Source organism: Mycteria americana, chromosome Z (genome assembly GCF_035582795.1).
Source record: "Mycteria americana isolate JAX WOST 10 ecotype Jacksonville Zoo and Gardens chromosome Z, USCA_MyAme_1.0, whole genome shotgun sequence".
Classification (NCBI taxonomy): domain Eukaryota; kingdom Metazoa; phylum Chordata; class Aves; order Ciconiiformes; family Ciconiidae; genus Mycteria; species Mycteria americana.
In genome coordinates this window covers 61384636-61409977 of record NC_134396.1, presented here as the reverse complement: position 1 = coordinate 61409977, position 25342 = coordinate 61384636, and the positions used below count along the sequence as shown (strand labels likewise).

The following is a 25342-nucleotide window of genomic DNA, read 5'->3' as shown; positions in this document are numbered from 1 at the left end:
CATTAGGCCTCTGATAGTGCCCTTATTAAATTTCTCCCCTGACCCCTCTCCAAACTGCTACATAATCTATATTTGCAAACATTAACAGAATATATGAAACCAAAGCAGTGGTTCATAACAGAATGATATTAAAAAATAACTAACTTAATAGGGTTTGATGGATTATATCCACTGTACTGTTATAAATGTTAAAGACATTACCAAAGTAGTTTTAGAGACTGAAGCTCTAAGATATTTAGGTGTCTAGATCCCTTTGAAACTACTTGAGTTTAAAACACACATGTATCCATCAGAATCCCTGCTTCAGTTTCAGAAGGCATGAAGTGGCTACACATGTAAGAAAGTTTGTTGTACTCAATGGGTTTTTTTTAAATCTACTTGGAGATGACATTCTAAAAGGCACTTAAAATCAACTTAATGCACTGCATTAGCTGCCTGCTTTTTCATACATTAGGGTTTTTAAAAGAACTTAGATGTTCATGTAGAATTAGATGTAGGTCTCCAAGAGAAACAGCACATCTGGATTTAACTGCTCATCTCTTTGGTATTTTAATGAAGAAATTCCCTATTAGAGGGTACAATTAACAAGCCCTTCTATTAAAAATAGCAAAACACATTTAAAACCTAATGATTTTACAGGCTCAAAACTCCATTTGATGAAAACTCCAGAGAGAGAGAACTTATCAAGCTTCTAAATCAAATCCTAATAGACACCAAGGAAAAAATTACAGGGATTATTCCCAAATTGTGTAGTATTGAATTAAGACCTATCAGGAAAAACAAGTTCCACACATTATAAAACTGAAATGGACCACTACTGTTGCCCCATACAAGTAACAAATGACAAGAACCCCCAAATCGCCCTTTTTGAGCATCCTTCTTTATAAAATACAACTCTTGATTTACCATTTTCTAGCAGTTAAGAATATAATCCAGTGTTAACAAAACTAGCCATGGTTAGTCACTGTCCCCTCATAACAGTATGACCTTATCTCTGATTAACTTTTCAAACCTCTGGACTGTTTGGCTTCCTTAATAAACCCACAATTGTAGGTGCTTTATTTAAGGTAAGGAGCATTTTCTTTCCACTGTCTGATGCGAGCATCAAAATATATAATTCCTGAACATTTCACATTCATTCCAGTTTGCTCCATTGTTCTCCCCCTAGTCCATGATTCACCTATTTTCAATTTCATTAAACTGGACTTTTGAAATAAATAGAAATGTTGAAGTGCTGGTACTGAACAGAAGTATAGGGAAGAATGCCTATCCCATGACACCATTAGAAAATTAAAATATTTTATAACAAACATTGTAAGATTGTATAAGCAGGTATTGTCAATTCATACAAAAAGCGTGCCTTTTAAGGTGCTCCTTCCAAAACCTAAGGAGCATGCACACTCAATTTGATTTAAAATCTTTAGCCTTTTGGATAATAGTTGACTGACTGCTTAAAAAAGAAAAAAAAAAAAACCAACCAAAAAACAACAAACTCAGAAAATTGTATTATTGATCGGTAATATAGAAACAATTAAGAAAAATATGTAGAAAGAAATAAAGATCAGTCACAGTAAGTATTTAGCTACTCATCAGGCAAGAAAAATTCCAGTTAACTTTACAACATAAACCATCTACTATCTACTACTGTTGTGCCAGAAGAGCCATAGGATGAGGCCTCCAGGACTCATTTTGTCCATTTTCTTTACACAGTGCCCAGCAAAATAAAAATTAAGTACAGCAAGATTCTCCTGTAAAGGACACATAAAGGACACATTCTCCTTTATTTGGGTCCTGATAAAGGACACATTCTCCTTTATTTGACTAAGCTGATATAGCTGGACATTCATGAGAAGACAAACTTGAGATTAAACAAAAACCACCTGTTACAGAGAGTTTGCAGGTCTTCAATATTGACATAGATGTTTAATAGCTTTAGGAACTGAGGACAAGAATTTTAAAAGGAACTCTTACCAGAAATTATAGGCATCATTGGTGTAACTCAGAAATGGTATGTAGAAAGATGGGAGAAAAAAAATAGCTGAGGACTATGTCTTAGAAGCCAAAGGGGAGCTATGCTTCCAGTAACAACACAGGCAACTACAAGGCTGACATATCCAGGAGTTTGAAGTTGGATTATTTGTTCCAAGCAGAAAGCATTACAGACTTTGACAAAAAAACATTTCAGCAGAGCTTGTGGAGCAAAAGTACAATCCTGGTAAAGCTATAAAAGAGCCAAGAGAAAACCGAATCCAGTGCTCAGAAGAGAGTATTTGACTTAAAAAATGAGAAAGTGACACACAGGTGCATTGCAAGGGATAAATCTGGGAGGTAAGATGGTGGAATGAAATACAGTCGCTAAAAGGAAGAGAGAAGACTCCAACAACCACCTTCCACAACTGAAATTGAAGACCAAAAAAAAAAAATCATAAATGAAAGGCAGCCAAAAAACTAGAGGTGGAAGAAGCCAGATCACCCTGATAATTCATTCTCGGGGAAGTCAGGAGAAAAAAAAAAAAAAACCCTAAGAAATTCTAGGCATACAGATTCAAGAAGGGAGGGAGCTTTGAGTGGTGCATCTGAAGTGACAGGAAAGCTTGGTTTTGTAAAAATGAAACTCAGTTAGGCTGAGGGGAAAACAAAAGAAGAAAAAAAAAGACAGGGTAACTGAAGAAGAATCTGAGTGAAGTAAGACCACATCAGTCATAGGATGTTCAGACAAGCTCTACAGTACTTCTATGTCATAAAAAACTCTGCGATATGTCAGGGCTGGCTTTCCTCAAAAAGAAATACTGTTCTGTTTCATAGCACTACATTCCAGGTGAATTTCACCTATGCCTATCTCAGATGCAAGCAACAGAATTCACAAGGAAAAAAAAAAAAAAAATCACAGAATTGGCTGTGCTTAAACTAAGTCTTACTTGGCTATATGGATAACAGTCTTCAGCTCTCGCCTACTTTTGTAACCATCACAACATGAAAAGTAAAATACATATTTTTTGCTCCAACAACCTTTTGCTTTGTGTTATGTTTATAAAAATCAATAGCAATTCTTGTAAAGGAACCATTGGTATTTTTAGTATTCGTTATGATTGAATTGGGAAGGCTTGATCAATGTTGAAACATCTTTGGCTTCTCTTACAATACACTACCATCCCCAAGGCAAAGTTGCACTTGCTGTAATTACAGAAAAGAAGCAGATCAAAGGTACTAGAGTTGCTTTAATTAATGAGATTATTCTCTGCTGCAGTTCTTGTCTCTGGTTGTGCTCCTACTAGCCTATAGTTGTTCATTGTCAAAAGGATGTGGCCAGCCTGACATACCCTTTTTTCTTTTTTAATTTTAATGCCAGCAGATCAAAATGGATGCTAACCAAGTCAGCCGAGCACATAATAAGTGGCCTAAAAAGGTCACTACTCATTAATCTGATGACAAGATAATAGGAAATGAAAAAATGCCTTTGAAATTTAGCCCAGCAGAAAGAAGTAACATTCAAGTCACTAAAATTTTTAATTCATCGACAGTTCTGGCACCACTTATTACTGCTAATACAGGTCAAAGAAACAACAGCATGAGAAACTACAGATACAGTAACTGCTAAATGCAGAACAAAAATAAACTGAAACCCACTGACCAATGTTTAGCTTGATATTTATATTTCTAACCAACAGAAGCCACAGAATTTAGTGTGTAAACTATAATCATGTAAAGCAACATTAGTAAAAGTGTGTTAAGATTATAAGAGACACTAAACTTCAAAACAAACGCTTGGTAATTTTTCCACTTACCTTTAGCTTATCTTCCTAAAATGTGGTATATATATGATATGATATATGTGGGATATGAACACATAAATCAAGTATCCAAAAAAATACAGTCATGGCAACAGAGCTTGTCTTCATGCCACTCATATTTGCTACGGGGTTCACAAAGCCCCAAAGCAGGGTCGTACACCTGATTTACACCAAGGTCTATCTTACCTTCTCAGCTGCCTATATGCCTACGGTTATGGAAACTGAAATACATTTAAATCTCTACCCTTCTGTTTTAAATTATATATATATTTTAAATTATTTATATAAAAATCACTAAATGTCAGGAATAAACACTTATTTTACATTCACAGTAAGGAGATGAGAAATCTTTGCCAATACTTCTAGTTATTTTTTGAAGAAATAAACCTATAGGTGACAAGGCCTGTAACTATTTTATTAGGCTCATCTGTGTTGAAACTATCTTACAAAAGTCTCAACTCACCAGTTCAGGGAATTCTGTCCCCACGTTTGGACGATACTTTGAAAAACCTACGCACGTGATTACTAGGCCAACACAAAGGTACAACAGAATTGCAAATGCACCATGTTTTTTGAAAAATAATAAGTGAAAAAGAAAGAAATAAAATTCAGTTCCATAGGCCAAAAAACCCACGAAGAGATAAATAATTTCTGATTCCTTCAGCTATACTGCCACACACAGAACAATTTACCCACAGCACTATTAACAGCAACAGCTGAAGACAACTTTTTTACAAAACATAATTCCTCTTCCTAGTGTTTCCCTGCTAGGCACTCCCCTCTTCCCCAACCTCAAACTGCAGTTGTATCACTGACAAAGTCCTTCCACACAAATACAGAGCAGACCCAAGATTTAATTTCTTCAACATAAACACTCTTCACACACGCTCTGTTAGACATATCTGCAAAATACTGAATATTACCTACCAATATATCTTTGTCATCAAATGCTGATGCTGCAGACACTCTTGAGATACTGTCATGTAAACTACAATACATAATATCTCCATAATGCAACCTTTGACTGCCACTAAGAACTGGAAAGCCAGGTTCACATTTACAAAAGATTACTATTTCTAGAGATTTGCCTCATCTCAAAATTAAATTTTCTTACCAGCTACTTGCACTCTTCTGGCAGATCTCTAGTCTTCCATTGTCTCATTACTATCCTATAACTTCACCAAGACCAACTCCTCTGTTAAGGCACTACTTCCTTCTGCCAGCTTTTGGTCAAATGGCCTGGAATGACAGTATTAATATAACCTCATCATCAGTGGTTACATTATTAGCTTCTGTACCTCACAAGAAAGGTATATATAATTAATTTGAATTTATTTTGAATGGGAATACTTTTTGTTTAGTAGTATTAAGTTATCTCAGTGCTCTTTTACAGCACTTTAAACTTACCCAAGTCAAGCTTCCATAGTTCTACCTTCTACCTCCAGTCTGATAACCCTACCCACAGCAGGCAGAAAGCTCGTAAAAGCCTGTCCAGCAGAAAAATCACTCAGCAGAACAGCTAATTGATTTGGTCAGCTTCAAGAGAAGGCTGAGGGGTGACCTCACCACAGTCTACAACTTTCTCAAGGGGGACAGCGGAGGGGGAGGTGTTGATCTCCTCTCTCTGGTAACCAGCGATAGGACACAAGGAAATGGAATGAAGCTGCGTCAGGGGAAGTTCAGACTGGACATTAGGAGAAGGTTCTTCATTGAGAGGGTGGTCGGTCACTGGAAAAGGCTCCCCAGGGAAGTCATCAGGACAACAAGCCTGTCAGAGTTCAAGAAGCATCTGGACGATGGTCTTAGTCATATGGTTTACATCTAGGTAGTCCTGCAAGGAGCAGGGAGTTGGACTTGATGATCCTTATGGGTGTCTTCCAACTTGAGATTTTCTATGGTGATTCTAATCTACATTGGATTAGAACATTGCTCTCAGCAATAGTGATCACAGGGCACAGTTCTCAGGCACCACTGGAGTAACCATCCCATTGCTATTAGACTCTAAGACGCAGATGGAGCTTCAGAAGGAGGACACACCTCTGCAAGTCTCAGACTGCAGGGAGTGCTTGGGGCCTATCACTGGGGCATAAGGTCTTCTAGCCTGCTGGAGGCATGCAGGTATCCACTAGCTGTGCTACAAAGTGAAAGAGCTGTGGGCGGAGGTCACCCTGCACAGCATCAAGAGCGTGAGAAAGAGATCGGCTGGATCTCTTCCAAAACCCTGAACCTTCAGATGCAGCAGAGGGGCACGAAGAACCTGTGCCCATGAAGCTGGTAAGATAGAACTCCTATTATAATGAAGTCTGGGAGGCGGTGACCTCTCACACCAGGAGGAAGGCTCCTGCCCCACCCAATGACTTGCAGTTACTCAACATGTTCACTGTCTCCATAGTTGCTGAGAAGCTGGGAGTACTGTTCAATGGAGCATCTCTGATGGCTTGGCATGACCCACTCAGGACGACTAGAAAGAAGCAGGAAGTGATAGTGTGTCCTGGTTTCAGCTGGGATAGAGTTAATTTTCTTTCTAGTAGCCGGTATAGTGCTGTGCTTTGGATTTTAGTATAAGAATAATATTGATAACACGCTGATGTTTTGGCTGTTGCTAAGCGGTGTTTACATTGGTCAAGGATTCTTCCCCCCCTTCAGCTCCCCATGCTCTGCCAGGTGCCCAAGAAATGGGAGGGGGCACAGCCAGGATAGTTGATCCAAACTGACCAAAGGGCTATTCCATACCATATGATGTCATGCCCAGTATATAAACTGGGGGGAGTTGGCCAGGGAGTAGCGATCATTGCTCGGGGACTGGCTGGGCGTCGGTCAGAGGGTGGTGAGCAGTTGTAATTTTTTTTTTTTATGTATATTTTCCTTTTTTTCCCCTCCCTTGGGTTTTGTTCCTCTCTCTCATTGTTTTTTTCCCTCTCATTATAATTCATTATCACTATTACTATTATTTTGTTCCAATTATTAAACTGTTATTATCTCAACCCATGAGTTTTCTTACTTTTGCTCTTTCGATTCTCTCCCCCATCCCACCGGGGGGGGGAAGTGAGCGAGCGGCTGCGTGGTGCTTGGCTGCCGGCTGGGGCTAAACCATGACAGTCCTTTTTGGCGCCCAACGTGGGGCCTCAAAGGGTTTGAGATAGTAACAGATTAACCAGAGCGTATTAAGGAATTTAGATCTGTTAGTAGTTGTGGGACATGATATTGATCCATTTGTTCCTAGCATCGGTTTACCTGATCTGCACCATGCTCATTTATTTGCCCTACATGTTAAAGATCGGTGTTGTTTTTTGCAGTTTGCTGTGGTCTGCTTTAATTGGTACTGTTTTGCCTGTGAGATTTGTTATTAAAACAGTGACCTTGTGTTTATTTTGGTATCTAAGTGATGTACTGAAACCGTTACTGTATGTCGGGTATCATCTTATGGACTGATTCAGACTGCATTGGAACAGGGCGAAGCTCCAGAGCATCTGCAATATATTGATGACATTATCGTGTGGGGCAATACAGCAGAGGAAGTTTTTGAGAAAGGGAAGAAAATAGTCCAGATCCTCCTGAAAGCCGGTTTTGCCATAAAACAAAGTCAGGTCAAGGGACCTGCACAGGAGATCCAGTTTTTAGGAATAAAATGGCAAGATGGACGTCGCCAGATCCCAATGGATGTGATTAACAAAATGACAGCTATGTTTCCACCAACTAGCAAAAAGGAAACACAAGCTTTCTTAGGCATTGTGGGTTTTTGGAGAATGCATATTCCAAATTACAGTCTGATCGTAAGCCCTCTCTATCAAGTGACCCGGAAGAAGAACGATTTCAAATGGGGCCCTGAGCAACGACAAGCCTTTGAACAAATTAAACGGGAGATAGTTCATGCAGTAGCCCTTGGGCCAGTCCGGGCAGGGCAAGACATAAAAAATGTGCTCTACACCACAGCCGGGGAGAATGGCCCTACCTGGAGCCTCTGGCAGAAAGAACCAGAGGACAGTCGAGGTCGACCCTTAGGGTTTTGGAGTCGGGGATACAGAGGATCCGAGGCCCGCTATACTCCAACTGAAAAAGAGATATTGGCAGCATGTGAAGGGGTTCGAGCTGCTTCAGAAGTGGTTGGTACGGAAGCACAACTCCTCTTGGCACCTCGACTGCCGGTGCTGGGTTGGATGTTCAAAGGGAGGGTCCCCTCTACACATCATGCAACTGATGCTACGTGGAATAAGTGGGTTGCACTGATCACACAACGGGCTTGGATAGGAAACCCCAATCGCCCAGGGATCTTGGAAGTAATTATGGACTGGCCAGAAGGCAAAGATTTTGGAATATCGCCAGAGGAGGAGGTGACGCGTGCTGAGGAGGCCCCACTGTACAATAAACTACCAGAAAATGAGAAGCAATATGCCCTGTTCACTGATGGGTCCTGTCGTATTGTAGGAAAGCATCGGAGGTGGAAGGCTGCTGTATGGAGTCCTATACAACAAGTGGTAGAAACTGCTGAAGGAGATGGTGAATCAAGCCAATTTGCAGAAGTTAAAGCCATTCAGCTGGCTTTAGACATTGCTGAACAAGAAAAGTGGCCAGTGCTTTATCTCTATACTGACTCATGGATGGTGGCGAATGCCTTGTGGGGGTGGTTACAGCAATGGAAGCAGAACAATTGGCAGCACAGAGGCAAACCCATCTGGGCTGCAGCACTGTGGCAAGATATTGCTGCCCGAGTAGAGAACCTGGTTGTAAAAGTACGTCACGTAGATGCTCACGTACCCAAGAGTCGGGCCACTGAGGAACTTCAAAACAACCAGCAGGTGGATCAGGCTGCTAAGATTGAAGTTGCTCAAGTGGATCTGGACTGGCAACATAAGGGTGAATTATTTATAGCTCGATGGGCCCATGACACCTCAGGCCATCAAGGAAGAGATGCAACATATAGATGGGCTTGTGATCGAGGGGTGGACTTAACCATGGACACTATTCCACAGGTTATCCATGAATGTGAAACATGCGCTGCAATTAAACAATCCAAGTGGTTAAAGCCTCTGTGGTATGGAGGACGATGGCTGAAATATCAATATGGGGAGGCCTGGCAGATCGGTTATATCACGCTCCCACAAACCCGCCAAGGCAAGCGTTATGTGCTCACCATGGTGGAAGCAACCACCGGATGGCTGGAAACATATCCTGTGCCCCATGCCACTGCCCGGAACACTATCTTGGGCCTTGAAAAACAAGTCCTGTGGCGACATGGCACCCCAGAGAGAATTGAGTCAGACAACGGGACTCATTTCCGGAACAACCTCATAGACACCTGGGCCAAAGAGCATGGCACTGAGTGGGTATATCACACCCCCTATCATGCACCAGCCTCCGGGAAAATTGAACGATACAATGGACTGTTAAAAACTACACTGAGAGCAATGGGTGGTGGGACATTCAAACATTGGGATGCACATTTAGCAAAGGCCACCTGGTTAGTTAACACTAGAGGATCTGTCAATCGACCTGGCCCTGCCCAATCAAAACTTTTACGCACTGTAGAAGGGGATAAGGTCCCTGTAGTGCACATAAAAAACATGCTGGGGAAGACAGTCTGGGTTACTCCTGCCTCGGGCAAAGGCAAGCCCATTCGTGGGATTGCTTTTGCTCAAGGACCCAGGTGCACTTGGTGGGTAATGCGAAAGGATGGGGAAGTCAGATGTGTACCTCAAGGGGATTTGATTTTGGGTGAGAACAGCCAATGAACTAAATGGTATGATGTTAACTGCTATATAATACTGTGTGTCATCACTTGTATGATTACTATACACCATATCAATGGTATTTCAATAAGGATCACCCAGATTAGTGAAGAATGAATTTCGATGAAAGCAAGCAAAGTGCAGTGGTGATGGAACCAGAACTGGCTTCAGCATGCAACAACCCAACACCACACACCATCTCTTCTGCCATGAAGGACTGTTATGACAGATGGAGCCCAAAGTCATGGACTAAATGAACTTAATAAACACTTTAGAAGGATGGACCATAGACCAAGGGAATGATAACTGTGTGTACATATATAGATATACATACCAAGAGACAGGAAAAGTGGTGGTGATTAATTGTATTAGAAAAGGTAGAACCTGGGCATGACATAAATGGTATAGAATAAGGGGTGGATACTGTCCTGGTTTTGGCTGGGATAGAGTTAATTTTCTTTCTAGTAGCCGGTATAGTGCTGTGCTTTGGATTTTAGTATAAGAATAATATTGATAACACGCTGATGTTTTGGCTGTTGCTAAGCGGTGTTTACATTGGTCAAGGATTCTTCCCCCGCTTCAGCTCCCCATGCTCTGCCAGGTGCCCAAGAAATGGGAGGGGGCACAGCCAGGATAGTTGATCCAAACTGACCAAAGGGCTATTCCATACCATATGATGTCATGCCCAGTATATAAACTGGGGGGAGTTGGCCAGGGAGTAGCGATCATTGCTCGGGGACTGGCTGGGCGTCGGTCAGCGGGTGGTGAGCGGTTGTAATTTTTTTTTTTTATGTATATTTTCCTTTTTTTCCCCTCCCTTGGGTTTTGTTCCTCTCTCTCTCTCATTGTTTTTTTCCCCTCTCATTATAATTCATTATTATTATTACTATTATTTTGTTCCAATTATTAAACTGTTATTATCTCAACCCACGAGTTTTCTTACTTTTGCTCTTTTGATTCTCTCCCCCATCCCACCGGGGGGGGGGGGGGAAGTGAGCAAGCAGCTGCGTGGTGCTTGGCTGCCGGCTGGGGCTAAACCACGACATAGTGGTAGAAGACTCCCTGCTGCAGGGGATGGAGGCCCCTCATGATCTGTCTTCTAGGGAAGTTTGCTGCTTGCTCAGGGCTCACATTTGGCATATTGTGAAAAAGCGACCACGGCTCATCTGGCCCTCTGACTACTACCCTCTGCTGCTCTTCCATATAGGCACCAATGATACTGTTGGAGTGACCAAAGAAGTATCAAGCATGACTACAGAGCTCTGGGGGTGGTGGTGTAGGGAACAGGTGGTGTTCTTGTCAGTCCTGCTAGTGAGGGGGAAGGGTCTCAGGACTCGATGGACCCTGCAGGTTAACAACTGGTTGTACAGCTGGTGTCAGCAACAGGGTTTTGGTTTCTACAACCATGGGATCCTCTTTGAGGGTCAACACCTACTTGAAAAAAATGGGATGCATTTACTAAATGGGGTAAAACTACCTTTGCCAACAGGCTGGCCAAACTATTGTTAGGGAAAGCTTTAAACTACAAATTATGGGGAAGGGAGTGATTCCTCAACAAACAAGTAAAGAATTTGGGTAGGCAAGCCTCACGGTGATGGGAACAGAAGGAATACAGCAACCAAAAAAACCAGGGTGAAGTGAGGACAGGCACATGAAGAAGGAGGTACCTGCAGAACAGCCTAATGGGGAAAGCTCTTAAGCCTGTACTGGAGAATCGGCACATTCAGGTGCCTCTCTGAAATGCTTCTAGACTCAGGATGGGAACAAACATCACCAGTGCTGAGCAGAAAGGAAGGATCACCTCCCTCAATGTGCCAGCAGTGCTGGCAGGAGGAGAGAGAAGTCTGTGTGCAGTTACAGGGCTACAACCTCATTGGGATCACGGAGACATGGTGGGATATCTTACATGACTGGCATGCCGTAACAGAGGAATACTGGCTTTTTAGGAAGGACGGCCTGGGAAGGCAAGGAGGGCAAGTTGCCCTTTATGTGAGACACCAGCTGGAATGCCTGGAGCTCGGCCTTGGGATAGATCAGGAGTCAGTTGAGAGTGTATGGGTCAAGATTACCAGGCAGACCAACACAGGTGGTTTGTAGTGGATATCTGCTCTAGACCTTCTGATCAGGTAGAAGTAGATGAGGCTTTCCTTAAACAACTGTAAGAAGCCTTACGTTCACAGGCCTTGGTCCTCATGGGCAGCTTTAACCACCCTGATATCTGCTGGAAAGCAATACAGCAGAGCTCAAGCAATCTAGGAGATCCAAGTACATTGATGACAAATTCCTGGCATAGGTGACTGAGGAACCCACAAGGAAAGTTGCTCTGCTGAATGTGATACTTACGGACAAGGGAGAGGCAGCCTTGGCATGACCATGAGATGGTGGAGTTCAGGATCCTAAGAAGAGAGAGCAGAGCAAAAAGCAGGACCATTGCCTTGCATTTCTGGAGAGCAGACTTCAACCTCTTCAGGGATATGCTTGGAAGAATCCTTCGAGATGAGGCCATGAAGAGAAAAGCAGTCCAGGACAGTTGGCTGATATTCAAGGATCACCTACTCCAAACTCAGCAAAGGTCCATCCTAACAAGCAGGAAATCAGCAAGCAGGAAGCCTGCATGGATAAGCCAGGAACTCCTGACTAAAGTCAGACTTGAAAAAACAAAGAAACGTACAAGAGATGGAAGCACGGACAGGTGACCCAGGAGGAATACAGAGCTGCTGTCTGAGAATGTAGGGATGGCCAAGGCTGACCTGGAGTTTAGTCTGGTAATGGATGTGAAGGGCAACAAGAAAGGCTTCTACAAGTACCTAAACAGCAAAAAAGGCAGCTAGGGAAAACATGAGGCCGCTGCTGAATGGGGCAGGGGAACTGGTGACACAGGACATGGAAAAGGCTGAGGTGCTCAACGCCTTCCTTGCCTCTGTTTTTATCAGTAAAATCAGCCTTTGGGAATCCCAGGCCCTTGAAACCAGAGGAGAAAGTATGGAGCAAGGAAGACTTAGCCTTAGTGGAGGAGGACAAGATTAGGGAGCACTTAAACAAACTGGATGTTCAAAAGTCCACGAGGCCTGATGGGCTGCATCCATGCATGCTAAGGGGTGATGCTATCATGAGGCCAATTTTTATTATCTCTGGATAGTGGGAGAGGTTGCTGAAGACTGAAAGAAAGGAAATGTCACTCCTGTCTGCAAGAAGGGCAAGAGGATCCAGGGAACTACAGGTCAGTTCAACTTCACATCAATCCCTGGGAAGGTAGTGGAGAAAATCCTCATGGAAATCATTTCCAAACACATGAAGGACAAGAAGGGGATTGGGAGTAGTCAGAAGGATCTACAGAGGGGAAATCATGCTTGACCAACCTGATGGCCTTCTACAGTGAGGTGACTAGCTTGGTGGATGAGAGGAGAGCAGTGGATGCTGCTTACCTCAACTTTGGTAAAGCAAAGTTGTCAGTGTCTCAGCTTCCCATAACGCCTTCCTAGATAAACTGACACCTCAGTACCTAACTGATATCTGAGTACCACTTAGATGCCAATAGTGAGGAGGAGTGAGAACTGGCTGAACAGCCAGGTGCAGAGGATTGTGGCCAGTGGGACAAAGTCCAGTTGGAGGCAAGTCGCTAGTGGAGTACTCCAGGCATTGATACTAGGGCCAATACTGTTTAAACTCTTCATTAGTGAGCTGGATGCTGGGACAGAGTACACCCATAGCAAGTTCACAGATGATACACTGGGAGGAGTGGCAGGTATGTGGCTGTGCTGCTATCCAGAGGTGTGACTGATAAATGAACCCCTTCAAGAAAAGAAAGCTCAGAAAACAATGTAGGAAGTCACCACAGCTATCATAAAGGACTTATTTCAACACAAAGGGGACTGGAGGGTGGCCTTTGTTTTAGATAAACTGCTCTACCAGTTGAGTGGGTCAATTGTTTGTGTAAATGGCCTCCCCTGAGATAATCAATAGAGAGTATTATCTTCCTGACCCAGCCAGACCAGCATGGAGAAAGTATTTATGTGGCTCGGCTCAGCTCAGCATAGTATAAAAGCTGAACAAACATCAAATAAACTTTGAAGAGAACAATGGGCTTGAGCTGGGTTCAACCCATGCGTTCCTTTCCAGCAACTTAGGATGCTCTAGCACATAGAGACCAGTAATCACATTTCTATTGTGATCCAATATCCACTGTAGATTGCAGTTGCCGTATCGTGATTCTGTTGTGATTTCAGTACACTGCTGTATCACTCTGCTAAATCAAAATTCATGTAACGTCAGATATGTTCAAATAAGTAAACCTGCTATTAAACTTTCAACCTTTCCCTATGTGGACTATGTAGAAGAACCTCATCAGGGAATATTGGACTCTGACAAGAAGGACCTTGACAGGCTGGAGAAATGGGCTGACAGGAACCCCATGAAGTTTCAACAAAGGGAAATGCAAAGTCCTGCATATGGGGAAGAATAACCCCAGGCACCAGTACACACTTTGGGACCAAATGGCCAGAAAATAGCTCTGTAAAGAAGGACCTGACAGAAAACAAGCTAATCATGAGCCAGCAAAGTGTCCTTGCCCTTGCCACAAAGGCAGCAACAGCATCCTGGGCTGCATTAAGAACACTGCTTGGAGGTTAAGGGAGATGATCCTTCCTCTCAACTCAGCACTGGTAAGGCCACATCTGGAGCGTTGGGTCCAGTTCTGGGCTTCCCAGTACAAGACAGACAAACTTACTGGAGCATGTCCAGCACATGGCCAAAGATGACTAAGGGACTCATTTTCGTATGAGGAGAGGCTGAGGGCTGGGACTCTTCAGCCTGGAAAAGAGAAGGCTCAGGAGGATCTCATCCATGTGTATAAATGCCTGATGGGAAGGAATGAAAACAGAGGAGCCAGACTCCTCTCAGCAGCACCCACTATCAGGGCAAGAGGCAATGGGCACAAGTAAAACACACGAAACTCCCTCTGAATACAGGAAAACATTCTTTTTACTGGTCAAACACTGGAAGAGGTTCCCAGAGTGGTTGTGGAGTCTCCATCCTTGGAGATATTAAAAACCCAACTGGACATGGTCCTGGGCAACCTGCTCTAGCTGACCCTGTTTGAACAGGGGTCTGGACTAGATGATCTCAAGAGGTCCTTGCCAACCTCACCCATTCTCTGATTATGTGATGTAAGCAACAGTGACATGGCAGAGCGATCATACTACAGCCACAGCTGAGAACCCTAACCCTGCCAGAATGTGAGAGTGGTCATTGACAATTACATCCTGACAGGAGGTGGGTATTCCTCTTCACACAACAAAAGAGAAACGTCTAAAGTGGAAAAAAATGACACCAAAGTATGGGATGGTAATACCGCTCCTTTTCACCACCATTTGGAGAAGGAGCTATATTACTAGTATCTTGTTATCACTGCCGCACCAACCACAACTAACAGAGATCCCCATAGACCAGATGATACTTACTCTCCTTCACAGTAGCGTCGTACATACACACACTAATACCAAATGACAAGATACAGCAGATCCCTCCTGAAATCCTACGAGAGTCCTTCCAGTCACACAGTGAATCCACCTCACCTCATGAAGGAAAGTAATTACTGGCACAATGTGGCTTTTAGTTGCTGCCAAATTTAACATGCATGTGAATGGACCTCATTTTTGTTTCATCTGCTCAGGCTTCTCCTTTCTGTCTCCTGATGATGCACAAATTTAGCTCTTCCTCAGCGCTGCAGAATCACCTTATTTATCCCCTTATTTATCACCTTATGTAATTTTGACAGGTAGGTTCTCAGATACACTTGTAAACACACTTTATGCATTTAACTATACTGAAAATGAGTAAATTCAGCAAAAATATTGTTCTGATTTAGGAGTCTTTAAAAGTGCTAATAGTGTTTTAAAAAATTTTCCTTTGATACACCACTTAAGAACCTGGAATAATAAAATTCACTCAAGTGATGCCTGTCACCTAACCATGTGTATTTTTTTTCTTTTTTTCAAAGCAAACGTAATAGGAAATGCATGAAACTTAAAAAAAAAAATCCTACAGAACAGTAGGTCACCTCTTACAAGTCATGAACCATGGGGAAATATACAGTTTCAGTTACATGAGAAATTTATTTAAGCAGTGATAGGCAATCAATACTTTCAGGGAGTGAAAAATTGCAATAAACTTAGAGCAGTGAAAATAAATGCCTAGAGTTCATTTTTAAGAACATCAAAGACATCAAAGGCTATGAAGCTATTTTCTTGCAGCAGGCATTGCTAAAAGAATTAATGCATGCTTATTTCACTTTCTCTGATAGTTAATTAAACTTTAAAATTCACTTTTATACTTAAATACCATACCAGCGTGCTATAAAGCAACTGCATATATTTATTTTGTTGAAGAAAGACCACATTACTTCTTCAGACTCAGCCTTTATATGACTTAACAGGATTATTAACAAATATGGGACACTTATGTAAGAACATTATATTTTTCCTCAAAATATCAAGCAGTACTATGCCATCACATGTCATTATCAATTTATCAACGCTATCAAGAGCACTCACACAGTACCCAAATTAAGTATAATATCTGTAATATTTTAGATATAGGCAAAGGAGCATTTGTATTAAAGGATTAAAGTTATTCCATCTCTTTGGGTTTTTTTCCCCTCTTGAAATACAAATACTATATAACAGCATATATTGTAGCAAAACCTATTCATTGTTACCCTAACTTTACAACATAAATTAGTCCTGCAAACATAGAGGACTGTTTCCAGTGGGGATTTGTGATACTCCAGAAGAGACCTATCAATGCCCGTAGATCATGAATGATACTCAGTTAAAAATCTTAGTTATTCCTGAAAACATTCCTCAGAAGTTCTCCTACTACAGTAAAATTCTGCACATGCACAGTCAAGATCTGTGGTAACAAGCCATTGTGCATTTATTGCTTTTGTACTACCAAAAGGCTTTTTCCCTAACAGCACACCAAGTACCTAGAGAAGAGTGAACTCTGACCCACACAAGGACACAATTTCAAAATACTATATTGTTCTGAGTGCCACACCACAAAATCAAATTGTTGTCCTCTATGGCTTCAGTTGTGGGGCCTGCTCATTTTGTTTTCCACGCTAACAGCAACTTGGAAACTATATTGAGCTTATTCTCCAATTTAAATGTTTGGGTGTGGGGCTTTAACTTCTAAACACAAGTTGAACATTTAAGTCAGCTGAGACAGTCTTAAGAAGTGATCAAATAACCATCAGTGATTTTAAGTTTATCACCACTGCCCTTTTGGTTTTGGCAGACAAACAGAATTGTTATTAAATTGTACCCTCAAGAATAAAACAGCATAAAGTCAACTGCACATACTTCATTTGCATCAGCCGTTTGCCATCTCAAACACCATGAACAGCATCATTTTCCACATTTTTTTTTAAACTAGCACTTATATACACACACACAAACACCTTCAAAATGTAAAATTTCATTACATTATTTCATTCAAATTCTCCACCATAAGCTATTTGAAATGCTAGTATTTTCTCCACAACCACCATAGGCAATAAAGTCTCAAACACATAATACTTAGAAACATTCTGTTCCTTCAGGACACTCAAGTCATTCACATTATCCAAAATGAAAACTTATCTACCTTACTCCCACATTTCTGTTTCACATCTTGACTGAGTACTCGTTCAAAAGCTGTCAATCAGCTGTCTTGCCATATTAAAAAAAAAAAAAAAAGCCTAAACCTTAAGACAGTCCCCATGAGGAATCACCAGATGATGTTAAAGAGGACACATTCTTCTGTGCTTTTGTACTGAATTCAGACCATCACCACTAAAAACATTGATTCCAAATACTCTCAAACCACATTCATTAAGGTGCTTTACAGTAAAAATCTACTCTATAGTTTAGAAAATCGAGGGACTCAGTTAAAGATACCTGCCCCCAGCCATCACCATGATGATAATGTTCAGGGTAGTAATCAAGTTTCATAATTGAATTCCTTCCCACGATGTACCCTAAGTCACTGACTTACTCTCTTTTACTCCAAGTCATGCTGCAGAATGCTGTGCTCAATGACAAGCATAATTTAGTTATATTCCTGAGGAAGAGGATGGAGAGGATTCACTGCAAAAATAGACTGAGTGCACAATCCAGTCTTGCATCGTAATCTCCATCAAAGCTTTAGTTTTAAAACAATCACCACTTCCCTTGTTTCTTAAAAAGCAAGCAGCTCTGTGGTCTTTTTATCCTCCTTGGTTTCTCTGCCCCTACATTTCTTTCAGTGTCTGTCCTCATTGTACCCATGCTCTTCACAGCAAGTGTAATTCATTTAGGAAGCTGGTGTTTTAATACTACAATGGTGATGAGGAGCTGAGTAAATACTTTCCATCAGGTTTTACTATGAAAGACAACAGGGAGGTGCCTACTCTGGAAACCATTTTTGTAGATGACTCATCAGAGAATCTGTCCAAAATTGTAGGAACTAGAGCAGAGGCTATGAAACACACCTGTCGTGGTTTAGCCCCAGCTGGCAACTGAGCACCACGCAGCCGCTCGCTCACTCCCCCCTGGTGGGATGGGGGAGAGAATCAGAAGAGCAAAAGTAAGAAAACTTGAGGGTTGAGATAAAAACAGTTTAATAGGTAAAGCAAAAGCCGCGCACGCAAGCAAAGCAAGGCAAGGAATTAATTCACTACTTCCCATGGTCAGGCAGGTGTTCAGCCATCTCCAGGAAAGCAGGGCTCCATCACGCGTAACGGTTACTTGGGAAGACAAACACCATCACTCCAATGTCCCCCCTTCCTTCTTCTTCCCCAGCTTTATATACTGAGCATGACGTCATATGGTATGGAATAGCCCTTTGGTCAGTTTGGATCAACTATCCTGGCTGTGTCCCCTCCCAGCTTCTTCTGCACCTGGCAGAGCACAGGAAGCTGAAAAGTCCTTGACTAGTACAGCAGCAACTAAAACATCTCTGTATTATCAACACTGTCTTCAGCACAAATCCAAAACATAGCCCCATACCAGCCACTACGAAGAAAACTAACTCTATCTCAACTGAAACCAGGACAACACCGACAAATAAACAGCAATAATCAGCAGTACCCTATAGGCATTTAAAGAGAACTCAAGGTTAAATACCTGAATAAGGAATGACAGTGGGTTAACTCTCATTCAGCAGTTCCTTGGCACCTCAGGACTAGAAATGGCAAACATGAAACAACTTCAAAAAAAATTAAAATCTGCAACAAATAAAACTGTTAATGTAAGCAGAAACTATAATTAAAAATATGTTTAGTGAACACTTACAAAAATATATGATTTACATCAGAAGAACTGGCATGGCTTTTGCAAAAGGCAATCCTGCTTTTCAAAACTATTTAAGAGCTCTGAAAGATTTAACAAACACGAGGGTGAGGGTGCTGTAGTTGTCATTTTTGTCAGCTTTGGCTTTCCAAAAGACTTTTAACAAAGTCCCTTACCAAAAGGTTACTAGGAAACTAAGCAGCCATAGCATGAGGAAGGCTCTTATAAGAATAAGCAGAAACACATTACCCAAGGTATAAATCTGTGGCTTGCTCACACCTTGGATACTATGTGCAAAAGAGAAAGGTAGAAGCCACAACCAAAACAAACAAAAAGGTAATTCTTCCCACCCCAGGGTTTGTAGGCCTGAGGTGTCTTCTTGCCAGTCAAATGTTGCAGATACGAGAACTTCACATGGGTTCAAGGGGAACTGGAGAAATTCACAGAAGAAAAGAGAAATATCTACTGGGACATATTAAATAAACACAAAACCACATCTGGCTCAAGAAGTCCCCTGAGCTAAAACTCCTTGGAGAAAAAGGAAGCAGCAAAAGGGGAGTGTCACACATCTGCTAGGTTATCATCTTTGGGCATCAACTATTGCCCATGACTATTTTTTTTTAACAGTTAACATTTACAAATGTTATGACTTACGCAATACATATTTTTTATGACAACTTATTTACGGGAACCTCACCAAAAATAAGCTCCTGAACTCTGACACTTTAAAGAGACTACAGCTACACTGTTAGTAAAATTACATGCCTTTCTACTTGTTTTACCACTCAACAGAAACAGATTTAATCAACATAGTTACTAGAAATGAAGTTTTTTGGTGGTTTTGCACAAACTTTTCAGTTCAGGAACAACTGGCATACTGCCAACTCACTCCATTAAAAGGACATCTATACATAGACATATAATCAGGTTACAAGATATTTCTGTAAGATCAAAAGTCACTGGCTGAGTTCATATTAAGTTATATTAACCCCTCCACTGCTTGAATGGATTTCAAAATTAGCTGTAAAGTTGTTAGATAAACTTAGTTTATTGTTTTCTTTTGGCAAAGCACCAAAGACGGAGCAGCAGTACTGAGGTCTCATGTCCTTCACTGCACGGCACTTAGGGGACGCCGCACCCTCCCCTTCCCACCTCACCCTCCCACAGACTCCAGGGAACATTTTCCACCTTGTCCAGGTGTCACAGAGGCAGGCTGTGCTTGGAAAAAGAGGCTTGGGGTCTAACCTAGCACAGCCAAATATACACGCCCGGTGCGAACCAAAGACTTCCAAAAAAAAAGAAAAAGAAAACCACACTTTACACCAGCTCGCTGCCAGCCTCTGTAAGTCCCCCCAAGCCCTCCCCACCTGCCCGCTGCCCACCATCTTCACCGCCAGCGCTGCTGAAGCGGTTTCCCGGCCCCGCCGCAGGGAAGGCGGCTTCCTGAGGCGGAACGGCCGACGGGTAGCCGAAACCGGCATCTACCGCCAGCTCCGCTGCCTACGAACGGACACACATCTCGGCGAGACACGTACACACGCTGCCACAGAGACACAGCCTGTCTCACGCACAGACATGCCACATCTCAGGTAAACTCGAGCCGCCACCTGCGTGTGTGCGAGGGCGACTTCCTCCCTAAGTAACCGACCCCGCCTCGCCCGTTGCTACGTAACCAAACCCCGTTTTCCCCGAGCTCTGCGCCGCCCGCCGCCCCCCACCACCACGACGCGCCGCCCCGGGGCCTCAGCGCAGCCTCCCGAAGACCGGGGCGGGGCGAGGGCCGGCCAGGCCCGCCAGCCCCCGCGGCTCCTCCGCGGCCGTGCCCTGCGCGTCACCTGCAGCGCCCGCACTCCGGCCGCCTCTCGCAGTGCTCCACCGGCAGCTCCCACAGGCCCGCGCAGCCCTCGCGCTCCTCGCGCTCCTCGTCCCGCGCCAGGGCCGGGGCCGCCCCGCTGCCGCCCGCCGCGCTGCCCCGCTCCATGCCGGCCGGCCGCCGCCAGGGGGCGCCGGCGGGCAGGAAAGGCCGCCGTCCCCGCTCACGTGAGGCGTGCCCGCCCCTTGGCGGGGGGCCGTCGCGTCGCGGGGGCTCCTCCAATCGGGGCGCGGGGAGCTCTGCGGGGGGGGGGGCTCCTCCAATTAGAGCGCGGGAAGCCCTGGCGGGGGGGGAGCTCCCCCAATCGGAGCGCGGGGAGCCCTGGCGGAGGGGGGGCTCCCCCAATCGGAGCGCGGGGAGCCCTGGCGGAGGGGGGGCTCCCCCAATCGGGGCGCGGGGAGCCCTGCGGAGGGGGGGCTCCTCCAATCGGGGCGCGGGGAGGCTCGCACCCGGCGCGTTGGGAAGCGGCGCGGCCAGCAGGGGGCACCTGCTCTCCCCGGGCTCCTCCCGCCGCCTCCCCGGCCTGAGGCCCCGGCGGGCGGAGCTGCCCCTGCCCCTGCCCCTGCCCCTGTCCCGGCCCCGGCCCCGGCCCCGGCCCCGGCCCCGGCCCCGGCCCGGACGGGTGTCGGCGCCTACAGGCGGCGACAGCGGTGCTGACGGCTCGCCTGTCACAGCGGTGGAGCGGGGGGCGCCGGGCCCAGCGCCTCCCGGCAGGCCTCGGCCTTGCCCGCCGCACCACCCGGGGCCGGCGACAGGCGCTGCCGCCCGCGGCGTGTCGTTCGGCGGGAATTGCAGCTTAGCCTCTGCCTCTCGGCCCCCCCGGGCGGTACCGGCGCTGGGTCGGGGGAAAGGCTGCGGGACGGCGGGCCTGGCCGGAGCCTGGCTCGGGGTCCGCTCGGGTGTCGGCTGCTCTGCAAACCGCGAGGTGCGAGAAAACCCAGCCAAGGGCTTGGAGCTGCCCGCCTGCTGCTCGGCGTGCACATGTGTAGGAAACGGTCTCCTGGTGCGAGTGACAGCTACGTTGGAGATTGAAAATGATACTGTTTAAAAAAAAATTAACTGCTGGTCGTTAAATATCTGACCATTTTAATTGATATTTTATTTGAAGTGCTTCAGAGTAGACGTTTAGTCCTTCCCGTGTCTATAGGTATCCTTGACACTCTGGAGTTCACACAACTCCAGGAGAGAGGCTGCAACACAAGCCATGCTAGTAGGAGGGTGGTAAAGGAACAGATTAGCTCTGACTGGCTTTTCCAACCTCAGTAGTACCTGCTCTTAAGAAATAAAAGAAACTGTAGATAGAGACCAGGATTTAGATGCACGTTATACTTGCTCATTAAGTCAGATATGATAATAGAATATATTGGAGTCTATTATACAGTAAAATGAAACTCAACTCCAAGGTTGTTGCAGTTTACCTTAGAGATCTACTGAAATACAGTAACTAGTGAATATCCACGCAAGAGATCCTCTTCTGAAATTAGCAACTGCACATGAGTTGGCCAGTTGTCTTATTTCCTGGTTTTTGTTCCGCATCCAAAACAAAATGTATTGTGCTTACATGTTTACAATCTTCAGAGCCATTTGATGTAACTTAGGCCTGCTGGTACTACATACATGCACAATACTAAGATGGTTTTGCCTTGGGTTTTGTATTTTTGTACTGTAGTTTTGTATTTGTAGCTCAAGCTACAAATGAATTCATTTTCTTGTATAGCTGCTAGAATGCATTTTACTCACAAGATAAAAAAATCAGAGACCAGTGATTCTGAAGCTGGCTGTAAAATTACACAGTATACATGCCAAAAAAGAGGTAAGGAGAAGGAAAATAACACTATGCAAATTTTAAATTATAAAGTTATTTATTGCTAGTATTATATGTCACCTAATTTAGGACAGGGGGACCAAGGGGAGGAGGAAGACTTTTCTATTAAGCTGAAAGTCTTATCACAAGATGAGTTGGAATAAACTGCAAAAAGCTTATTTAGGCTGATTATTAGAAGTAACACAGTTATAGTGGAGAGGAGAAGGAGTATTAATGACTTATTCCAGGGTCATCTTCCTGCTTCCACCTTACTGAAAAGAGTCCCCATGCAGCACTACTGACAGGAACCGGGATATGCCTTCACGAGAGATAAAACCTCAAAGATTGAGGTTTTATCCGGTCTGGTAAGAATAATCGGCTTCAGTCATAAGCTTAAAAGTAAACCATTGTAAACCATTCTGGTCTGACTACACAGAAGAAGAAAATTGATTTGCAGCTAGATGCCTAAAATAAATGTAATAATGACATGAAGTAATTTTATTGTCAAGGGAATAGGCAAATGTAGCAGGGAACAGCTAGAGGCTAAACAGAGAGCGAGCACTATCTGTATATATACATCTGAAGAGCAAAGTAAGCAGTTTAAACTGAAAGAAAATGTTGGCACAAGATCAGGTTAGGATAAACTGCCCGTGACTAAAATGTAAGCTTGAAGACAGAGGGCTCCTGTTATCAGAACATTGCTGTTCTGGACTACCAACAAAAGCAGAAGGGATTAAAAGACAGCTCAACCGTAGCGTTTATTGGAACAGAACTAGTGTTTGCTATATGCATGTTGTTCCAGAGCTTAACAGACCAGCAACTTCTCTCACTACAGGCCAGCAAACTACAAATCTGACACTAAATACTCATTTTAAAAAATGGGAAGCATGATTTCTAGGCCAAAAAGTCTTACACAACAGAACAAGTTTTAGAGGAGAAATGCCTGAATATTGAAGATTGAGGCAAAAAGTAAAATAGTTTTTATGGCAGATCTTGATAATCAGTCTTTTGCAGGCTAATAGGTAGATACATCCACACTACCTATTTCATGCATGACTACCTTGATTATTTGATGTGCGTACTTAAATCCAAATTAACATCTCCACCATCATATTAGAAACCTGAGGAACTCACAGCGTCTCTTTGGACCAGTGTTTGCAATTTGTAAATGTACAGACCTAAATGATGGCATGACTGGGAGTTTCTTACGTGCATTTAGTACTCTCTGATGTACTGCACTGTTCCCTTTTTGGGATCATGAATGATCACATGTTGAGTGACTAGGTGCAGTCTCACTGTAGTATGGAAAGTCCATTAAGTTTTATGGAAAGTACCATTTCTTTGCACGTCTAATCTCTTCTGCATCCTTACGTAAACCATTTCTCTTTTATTTTAGGATTAGCCCTTATTAAGTAATAACAAGTTACATTTATTGCTCTTACAAGTGGTGTACCCAGAAGAGTCATGTGTGTTCCCCCTGCCCTGAGAAGTTAAAATTTAATATATATTTGTTTTAAGAGATGTGAAGAAGCTGTCATGATGGCAGTTCTCAAACAAGCATATTCAAATGGCAGGTGTAGTTCCCCAACAGCTTTAGCCAGTTTAATTCAAAAAGTGCCGTGTTTCTACTCCCTGCCTTGACTCATGGTTTCAAATACCAACGTAAGTAATTTGAAATCTTGCTGGATTTGTGATCTTTTTTCCAAAAGCTATTTCTTCATACAGAATGCGCTTTCGTGGCAGCTCACAAATGTTGAATTTGGGGCAGTTGTGGTACTTCTTTCCTGTCCACCCCCATACTTGGCCACACGTTCAGGGAATTGATTCAAAAGCCAGCAGTTAAGCTGGATGAACTGCCTGAACGGGCTCACTGCACAGTCACTGGTGTCAGCATGAGGCGTAGGCTGCGTAAGTGGAGTCGGAGCTGTGAGGTCGGAAGCCATGACAGGCTAAGCTGCTGTCTCAGTGCACCACAAGTGAGCCTGGAGAACTGGCTAGCACTGAGGACTGTGAGCCAAGGGGAAAAAAGGTTGGCGACAGGTGAGCTGGGAGATGCTCGTACAAAGGCTGCGATGAAAAAAGAGAGGTGATGGTTTTGTTTGTTCTCCTATATTTCTGCCTCAATTCCTCATGACAGAAGAGAAACATCTTGCTATTTGTACAGAAGAATGGTATTAACAAAGCACCTTCTAAGCTGACGTGTGTGAACATAAGCCTACGTGCACATACAGAAGCCAGTATATTAGATAAGGGGGTTCATGAGCAATGTGAGTAAATACCACTACAGGTGGCAATACAGCTCTGTGCAGGACAAATTTGGGGGTGTCTGAATTCAAAACCAGGAACCAGTGAGTTTTGGGGAAGAGCTTGCTTTCTGTTTGATGCAAGCATGCACTGGCCTGGTTCACCAGCCCACTTGTTTCCCAAGGCAGGCCTTTTTGAAGCAAAAAGACTGGTTTAGTGAGACAAGGTAGCTGGCCAGAATACTAGAACTCCAACCTCCCACCAAGGACTTGATGACTACTGCTGGAGGTGCTGTATTTTTCCAGAGGCATCTTTTCCAGAGATGCTGTGAGGCTCAAGGGCAAAAGCTGTCTGTGACTGTCTCTGTTCTAGAAGGTGCCATACTATAATTGATTTACAACACAAAAGCTGGGAGTAAAACATCCTGTCTTACTTGTTTGCCTGGGCAGCTAAGGATTGCAGATAAGAAAAAAAAAATCAGAAAAAAAACCCCAAACCTACCCAAAAACCAGTAAAAAGGATGTAGCCACCCAGTACTTAAAAATTGATTGCATGGTAAGAACAGTGTAACAGTGATGTACAGTGCATAATGTTGT

At 43.6% G+C, this 25342-nt stretch overlaps 1 protein-coding gene across 3 annotated transcripts in view; it reads right to left on the bottom strand.

The window, feature by feature from the left end:
- The window catches only part of DTWD2 (DTW motif tRNA-uridine aminocarboxypropyltransferase 2), a 102498-nt gene extending 81611 nt beyond the window's left edge, over positions 1-20887 (bottom strand). Inside the window, exon 1 of one of the 3 annotated variants that reach the window (XM_075527369.1) lies at positions 20661-20887. In XM_075527369.1, coding sequence (XP_075383484.1) covers positions 20661-20806 — 146 coding nt within the window. In that variant the 5' untranslated portion in view covers positions 20807-20887. The remainder of the gene's footprint in view (positions 1-20660) is intronic. The other 2 variants (XM_075527368.1, XM_075527367.1) reach the window with 2 other exon arrangements.
- Positions 20888-25342: the final 4455 nt, after the last annotated feature.